Below are 8,458 nucleotides of genomic sequence, written 5' to 3' on the forward strand. Positions count from 1 at the left end.
GACGTCAGGGGGTGCTGGCTCGGGGTACTGGGTGCTGGCTCTGGCTCTGGGTACTGGGTACTGGCTGGGGTTCTGCCTCTGAGTACTGGGCTCTGGGTACTGCCTCTGCGTTCTGGCCTTTATCCCAGCGGCGTAATTTGAGCGCAAATATTGAAGTTTAAAAACCACCAGCAACAGTAGCAGCCAGCCAGCCAACAGCAGCAGCAGCAGCAGCCACAAATAAAAGAATAATCATAATAATGAGCAAATATTTAAGCAGCCAGAAATCAGAGTGAGGGCCAGCAGACACTGCCCTGCTGAGCGCACGGGGGATGAAATAAACGCCCTGCCCCTGCATACATAAATTTCTTATCGAGGATAAGGATAGCCGAACCAACCCAACCCAACCTAGCCCGTCCAGCCATTGCTCTCACCCCTCTTCAATGTCTCACTTGCTGCCTGCTCTTGATTGTAATTATGAATGAAATTCGAATTGCAAGAATGGAAATTCGCTTCAGTTTCGCTGTTGCAGTTGGGTGCCCCGTGCCACGTGCCACGTGCCCTCTGATCCAACGGTCACGTGGCGCCGCTACCAGCGTCGCTAGCGTCGTTTCGCGCTCATCGGAAGTGCCAATAAGTAGTTGTCAATATTGACTGATTATCTCGACACGGAGAAAGTGAGAGAGGGGAGAGCAGCAGCAGCAGCAGCAGCAGCGGAAAAAGTAGAAGGAAGCGTCGTCGTGATTGTGAGTTGTTTGGGACTTAAGCGGAAGCAAACATAAATCACAGCGATAGAAACGATGGCAACCTAGAGCCACCCCTCCGACTGGATGGCAGGCAGGGCTCTCCACCGGGCAATGCAATTATTTTGCAGGAGATGGCCATAATTTAAGTTGGCAGACGACAGGAAGAAGCTGCTACTATTTAGTTCCATCTACTGAGTGCCTGACTGACTGTCTGCCTGCCCGACTGACTGCCTCCCTGCCTGATCGCCTGCCCGACTGCCTGCCTGATCGACTGCCTGCCTGCCTGCCACAGGAGATGCGCATAATTGCATTTGAATGGTCTGAGACTTGCAACAGACTTGCAGCTAACTGCCGCCCCTCTGGCTGTGCTTCAATCGATGTGTAATGCGGGGGATGAGCTAAACGCTGATTTTATCTAGCACTGGCATTACGCTAAGATGCTACAATTGGCAGGCAGGCTATCCTGATGGTTCACGCGGCGCTAACTGCCACGAACTTATGGCCATCAGCAGGCTGATTAACATCTCCACAGCGAGAGAGCTTTAACTTTAATGGAACTTTATTTCCACAATTTCCATGTGCACGCTTTTATATCCACTGATCGCTGAATATATAACTAAGCGCACATCTACAAAAGCGGCTTATCGTCAGAGTTATTCCAGAAAATACTTAGAAAACGGAACTCGAAGTGCAGTAAACAAATGGGACTGAGAAGCGCCAGTAGCGCCGCTTATCGGAGTATGTTTTATCGTCCAAAGAGAGGGCAACAACGACACAGAGAGAGAGAGAGCGATGGAGAGCTGTGGTCAAAGTCTTGATAAATATAGTGCCCGCGGCTTTAGTTGTGTAACAATCGCTGGTCAGTCTTTATTCTTAGTCGGACAGTCACAGATCTGCTGCATAAATTATGGCACTTCGCTTGGGTGTACTGCTGCTGCTGCTGCTCCTCCTCCTCCTGGCCAGCCACACGCATGGACGCTGCGAGAGATCGGGCACACTGGACAATGGCTCCATGTTCAGTCGGAACAGAAATATGATGCGCATTCGCTGCGATTACGGATATTATCTGCAAGGCAGCTCCATCGCCATCTGTGGCCTGGATGGTCGCCTGCGCGGCGAGCGACCCTTCTGTGCAAGTAAGTGGCCATCTGTCTCTCTCGCCCCCCCCAAATCTCTGGCTAATATTCTGCTCGATTAACTCCACCAAAGGACGGGGCTGCACAGCGCCAGAGCAGGAGCTGCACAGCGATCGAGTGGTCAGCAATGGCCTGAGGGCCTACACCGTCTGTCACGATGGCTTCGTGCTGGTGGGCAGCGCCAGCGCCTACTGCAATGGCACGCACTGGAACACCGCCCTGGGCAGCTGTCGGCGCAGCAATCACACGCTGGATCACTCGTGCGACTTTGAGAGCGAGGATCTGTGCGGCTGGACGGTGGAGCAGTCGTTCATTCAGCCCTGGAAGCGCATCAGCACTGTGGCGGATCACCATTCGTTCCGGACGGGGCCGCGGCACGATCACACCTTCCAGCGCAGCGACGGCGGCCACTATATGCGCATGGAGACGAAGGGCGGCGCCTTTGGCAGCTACCACTTCATGTCGCCCATCTATCCGCGCGAGCTGAGCCTGAGGACCGCCTGCTGCTTCCGGTTCCACTACCTCATGTACGGCGCGGGCGTCGACAGCCTGGTGGTGTCCGTCAAGCCGATCTCACTGCCCGTCCAAGACATGTGGACGTCGTACAGGGACAAGTAAGTTTGCACAGCGAAAGCGGAAGCGACGCTTGATAAGCGCCCCCACGCGCACTCTCACACTCACTCTCCTCCACTTCCTCTCTCTCCCACTCTCCCTCTTTGATTATTGCAGCTCCACGAAATTGAAAATTACTGGCAGTCAGGGCACCGAGTGGCTGGCGCATACCATCATCATTGACGACATGGAGGAGGATTTTCAGGTGATCTTTACGGCCACCGATGCCAGGTCGCGTTTCGGCGACATTGCCATCGATGATGTGCACCTGATGACGGGCCCGGACTGTGGTGTGGATGGATACACGACCACCGCGGAGCCCACTGTCACGCCGGATGCCGGCAGCGATGATCAGCCGCTGGTCTTTGACATGATGAACTGCACGAATCGGTGTGGCCAGCCGGGCAGCAGGTTCGTCCTATCGGCGGATGGAATACTCAGGGGCTGTGGGTGCAACGAGGAGTGCGTGCTATTGGATAATTGTTGCCTCAATTACATTGACGAATGTGTTGTGATAGCGGAGGCGACCACACAGGAAGAAGTATGGCAAACAACAACTACTCCAACAACAACAACAACGACCACAACGACCAGAAAGCCTAACACAACAACGACTACAACAACTACAACAACAACAACAACACCAAAACCAACAACAAAGAGAACTACAACAACAACAACGACTACAACAACACCAAAGCCAACAACAAGAACGACAACTTCAACAACAACACCAAAACCAACAACAACGACTACAACAACAACACCGAGACCAACAACAAGAACAACCACCACAAGGCGTACAACAACTTCAACAACAACACCAACAACAACACCAACAACAACACCAACAACAACACCAACAACAACACCAAAAACAACACCAAAATCAACAACAACAACCACTCTAAGATCAACTTCTGCCGCTCTCAATCCTACCCAAGTAAATCCAAGTAAGAATCATCGCCATAGCTATACGATATATATCACGATCCCCTTTCGATAGTTTCCTCCACAGAGCGTACCAATAATCGCATATCGTGGACAGTGGATCCGAACGAGATTGCCGGCCACATGGACACCACTGGCAACTCCAACGCCAATCCCGCACTCATCATGCTGTACATTCTCCTGGCCATTGCGCTGATTGTGGCCCTGACCAATGTCACCTATCGCTGGATCATTCCACTGACTGCCGCCGCGCCCAGCAATGAGAAGGCGGTCGCCTTCCAGAAGGCCTTCAGCAAGCTGAGAAAAACAAGACTATCACGTCGCAATCAGTTGAAGAACGAAGACGGTCAGGGGCAGCCGTTGTGCGATACCGATGACGAGGATGGTGACAATTACTTCGAGAATGATGCAACACGCTTCGAGGAAATGGGCGTGGACATACGGAATGTGACGGACCTCTGAGAGAGAAACACACGCACACAAAAGGAACGCAATATGAGGGCTCTATACCCTACACTCACCCTCAGCCTTACCCCTATCCTTACTCACCCGCACCACTACTCTCTACTCTGTTTTTTGTATGTATGATTATACCTATTGTATAGGCTAGGAGTTCTAACCCACTTGTTTATACAACTAATAAAAATGTATATGCCCGAAAAGTGCAGAAGATTATCAACTTTTCATAGAAGTTTGCATAGAAAATTTGTGATTTTAGTTGAAGAGTCTTTAAGGCAAAGATTGAGCTCTAGATTGCACATCGATTTCAGGTTTCTGGCTTAAATTTCTTAGCTTCCGCCTGCCTGCCTATCTGCCATAAAAAGGCCTCCAATATACTTCCTGCTATCGGTTATATTTTTTCTTCTTTCCTTCCGTAGACGCTTCAAATATTCGCTCAGATCATCGCTTAAACCTGCCAAAAAAAGGTCCCCTAAAAAGTATTGGCAAGTACTAAAAATAACTCCATTAAATGATGCCTTTTAAGCTGCATTAAATCAGGCAAAGATTGAGAGCTGCTCTCCCTTGAATATTACAATCAAATTATGTTATATTTCATTCACATGCGTGAGAGTTGGGTTACTCTTCCCCCCAGTCACTAAATCGAACAAAAAATACACTGAATTGTTACAACAAGTGCGCAGAAAAAGGGTCACACAGTCCTGCATGAAATCTAATAGCATCAAGGAACCCTTTTTGGCCAAGAAGAAGGAACCCCGCCTTTTTATTTTGTATTTTTGTGTGCGTTTAACGAGCCCCAAGAGCGAAGGCCGCCGCCCACCACGTTGATCTCCCCTAATCAAATCTTGTGGGGAGTGTCAGTTACTCAGAAAATTTCTCATCGGCCTGAGGCCTGACGCCTGCTCCTGCTGATGCTGATGCTGCTGTCAGTCAGTCAGCCTCAGTCCTCAGTCCTCAGTCTGTTCCCCGCTGCCGTTCGCTCTTTTTGCAGAATATTGCACGTGTCCTGCCGGCGGCGGCCAGTTCTTGTTGCAACCACCGACTCGTAACGACTCTGACTCCGACTCCGACTGCGACTCCTGGCTGGGGCAGCAACCACCACAGCAATGGGGTGTTTCTCTGGCTCATGTTTTAACAGCGGCTTTGGGTTGTGATTTAGTGGCAGCTTAGCGTCTGTGTCCGGGGTCTGGGTACCGGTTACCAGCTACCGCTAACCAGACATCAGCCACCAGCCCCCTGCCCTGTAGATTTTCCGCTCTCCCCCCCACCGTTTGTAAAACGTTTTGTGCCGCACTCAGCGAAAATATTTTTCTGGGCATTTCATGCAATTATTGCCACTGGACCAGACCAATCCCAGACACCAGATCCCCAGCAACCACCAGCAGCAGCAGTGGCGGGATTTTCCCATTCGAGTCGCTGGCAGTTTGCACGCTCAACAAATTTTCACACAAGATTTTCCAGAGCAGCTTTTCCGGTTAAAGAGGGTGGGAAAAGCCTAGCCTCCAATTGGAACGGGCAGAGTTTTGCATTTTCTCCTGCCTGCCGTTTTGCCTTTTTCCTTGGGTTTTTTTTTTCCTCCGCTGCTTTTTTGACTGCTAGACACCCCTGCCAGAGGGTAGGGTTGCCGCCGCACTTTCTGTTTGCAATTGTGATTTAGCGCCCCTGCCCCTGTCCCTGCCCCCTGACTCTATCGACTTCTCACACATCATTTGATATGGCGAATTTCCGTTCTTGTCGTTCTTTTCGTTCTTTTCGTTCTTTTCTTTTCTGTTTTTTTTTTTTTTTTTTTGGTTTTTAATTAAAAAGGCACTTTGACAAGGGGCGTGCCTGGAGACACTTTTGGCGTCTAATGCTCGTTGAGTTCCTAATTAAATGGTAAAAGTATTTCGGCTTATCTAAGGGAGGCAGCAGAGGCAGCACTCTCCCCCTCCCTATCCTGCCTCTATGGGGGGGTGTTCTGTTGATGCATCGTAAATAAATTCTCCACTCACTTGACGCGGCCTGGGCACAAATTTTTTTGCATGCCACGCCGCCCTGAAAAAGGGTATTGAGCGGTCGTGGGGGGAGTGGGCGCATTGGAGCTGCTTATCTATCACATTCTGGACAAGCCCACACACGACGACGACGACGACGACGCACCCTCGACACCCAGTAACATTGCTGGTTGCGGGTCCCATAGGCCCTGGCCTGGCTACGGCTACGGCTACTGTCCCGCGCTTATCGCAGCAATAAATCGCATTAATTTATTGTTGTCGCCGCATATTTCGTGGCACTGAGGCGCCCGCCCACACCCACTGCCCGCTGCCTCTGCTACTGCTACTGCCTCTGCCCCCTGCCCACTTCCTCTACCACTGTGTGGCACTCTGCCTCTTAATGGGCTTGTCCACTCCACGCCACTGGACACTGTGTGGACAGTGCCTGGGGGCAGGGCTTGGGGCGTGCTCCGCGCTCACTGCATTATTATTGTTTTCCATTTAACACTTTTTAGTGGGTCTGCTGCACTGCCCCGAAAGTACGAGTAATATTTGAACGGTGAAGGGTAAGCCGCGTGGGCGACACAAGCCACCCAAAAGTGATCAGAATTAAAATGTGCTGGGGGTGCTATATGCTAAAGGATCTGCAGAAGTGCATAACCAATAAAGAAAGAAAACTCTTGGCATATATTCAATGTATGAAAAAAAGAAAAGAATAATGAGCTTAGACAGAGAATTGTATGATTCAAACAATTATTAAACCAACAAGAATATATTTGGAAATGGTTACGTCCAGGTATTAATTTATAGAATTATTTATTACTATTTTATTATTTTTATTATTTTATTATTTATTATTATTTATAGAATTAGCATCATTTCGTGGTATTTCCATGGACATACGAATGTTAAAAGATGCAAAAAGCTGCTCTATAAAATGCCAAGTGCACTCAAGGAACAGATTAATTAATTAAATAATTAATAATAATAATTACTTAATTCATGATTCCTTTTTGATAATAATTCATAAGAATTCTCCTGATGTTGAAACTGATATAGCTGCACTCTGCACTCAAGGAAAAGATTAATAAATTAATAATACTAATAATTAATTAAATAATGATTAGCTTTGTTCGGTAATAATTACCAACAGTTCCCTTAGTGTTAAGACTGATATAGCTGCACTCGCTATCTACCTAATAATTGATACGTAAAACGTATATAAAGCTTACCAAAAATGCCTAAAAAATCCGTGCCTTATATACAGCAAATTCAGCAACTAGCCATGAAAAGTATGTTCAAAATTGTAAAACAAACATTTAAATTAAAATTAAAAAATAAGTGAATCTTCAGCCCGAATTTGAGCAGCAGCATTTATTCCTACATCCAACTCAAATCTCTCGCTATACTCCCGAGTCTTTCGCACTGTCACTGCCCCCCAAAAAGCAGAGTATATTCACGTCTGCAGGTGCACCAGTCTGGGCCCAAGTCAATCCAAAAATAAATGTCCTCTGCCATATGTTTTTATTGTTTTGCTCAAAATTTTATCAGCTGCGTCAGCATTTCAGTTTTGCTGTTTTAATCTTCGCTTCGCTTCCCTCGCTTCGCCTCGTGCATTGGTCATGTGCGAAATTGTTGCCCCCAAAAGGAGATTCCTATCAGCAGACGGCAGCCGCATGTCCCTGTCCCTGTCCCTTCCAAGTGGAGTACGGCCTTTGGGGGCAGCGAGAATATTTATAACACTACGGCTGCAATTTATTATGCAACGTCTGGATAATGGATAGAAGAGAGAGAGAGATAGACAGAGAGAGAGAGTGAAGTGGAGGGGAGTGAAGTTTTGGCTACTTTCACGTGCCACTCACCAAAGATGTCACCTTGTGCCTGGCTGCCTGGCTGCCTGCCTGCCCTCAGGCTGGGCAAGAGGGTTCCCAGGTTCCAGGTTCTGGTGGTTCCTGGTGGCCACACACACACACAAAACCTGGCCAAGATTTATGCACTCAAGTTATGGCGGGGCCCAGACTGCAACTTTATCGTTTGCCGAGAGTGTTTCCATTTGTGTTTTGTCCCCCCGTTCCCCTACCCTAGCAGCAGCTTGACCATAGCACAAATTTCCCTTCTTTAGCTGCTTTCTGCAACTTTCCCTACTTTGCCCTTGCTGCATGTGGCAGCTGCCTGCAGTAACAGTTGCATGGCACAGTCTTGTTGCTGCTGTTTTTGTTGCCTGTTCTCGACATTTCCTGTTGCCGTCCGTTATCAGTGCCCTGTCCACCCCAACCCCTCCCTCCTCTTAAGTTGTTGTCGACTGCAGATCTTTTTGCTGCTGTCCAGCTGGAGTGCCGGAGTGCAAGTATTTTGCTGCCAAGGAATAAAACTGTGTCCACAATTTAAATAAATACACAAGAGCCTGGACAAAAGAGAGTGGGGGGCATTGCGGTGCAGCGTGTGTGTTTCAGGGGCATAATGAAGTTTGAATGCCCCAAGTACAGTCGTAAGTTGTGGGTGCAGGGATTTCTGAGAGTTTCTTTCACTGATTTAACCATGAGAATGGGCGCTGAGCTCTGCTGCTGCAACAGTCAGCAGAACTTTAAATTTAAATGAACAA

General features: G+C 48.5%; 1 protein-coding gene across 1 annotated transcript; it reads left to right on the forward strand.

Annotated features, from left to right (window-relative positions):
- Positions 1-1,579: 1,579 nt before the first annotated feature.
- Positions 1,580-4,089, forward strand: LOC111079206. The gene is made up of 4 exons (XM_022374282.2): positions 1,580-1,861; positions 1,935-2,475; positions 2,591-3,426; positions 3,480-4,089. Exons 1-4 carry the CDS (start codon positions 1,633-1,635, stop codon positions 3,884-3,886), a joined length of 2,013 nt encoding a protein of 670 aa, XP_022229974.2. The 5' UTR covers positions 1,580-1,632; the 3' UTR covers positions 3,887-4,089.
- Positions 4,090-8,458: the final 4,369 nt, after the last annotated feature.

The sequence above is a fragment of the Drosophila obscura genome, unplaced genomic scaffold (genome assembly GCF_018151105.1).
Source record: "Drosophila obscura isolate BZ-5 IFL unplaced genomic scaffold, ASM1815110v1 contig_37, whole genome shotgun sequence".
Classification (NCBI taxonomy): Eukaryota; Metazoa; Arthropoda; class Insecta; order Diptera; family Drosophilidae; genus Drosophila; species Drosophila obscura.

Excerpts from the sequence above, each read along its gene's own strand:
- LOC111079206 (XM_022374282.2), top strand. The coding sequence starts at position 1,633 with ATGGCACTTCGCTTGGGTGTACTGCTGCTGCTGCTGCTCCTCCTCCTC. Across the intron at positions 1,862-1,934 it reads CGAGCGACCCTTCTGTGCAA|GACGGGGCTGCACAGCGCCA; the intron begins GTAAGTGGCCAT and ends ACTCCACCAAAG. Across the intron at positions 3,427-3,479 it reads TCCTACCCAAGTAAATCCAA|TTTCCTCCACAGAGCGTACC; the intron begins GTAAGAATCATC and ends CCCTTTCGATAG.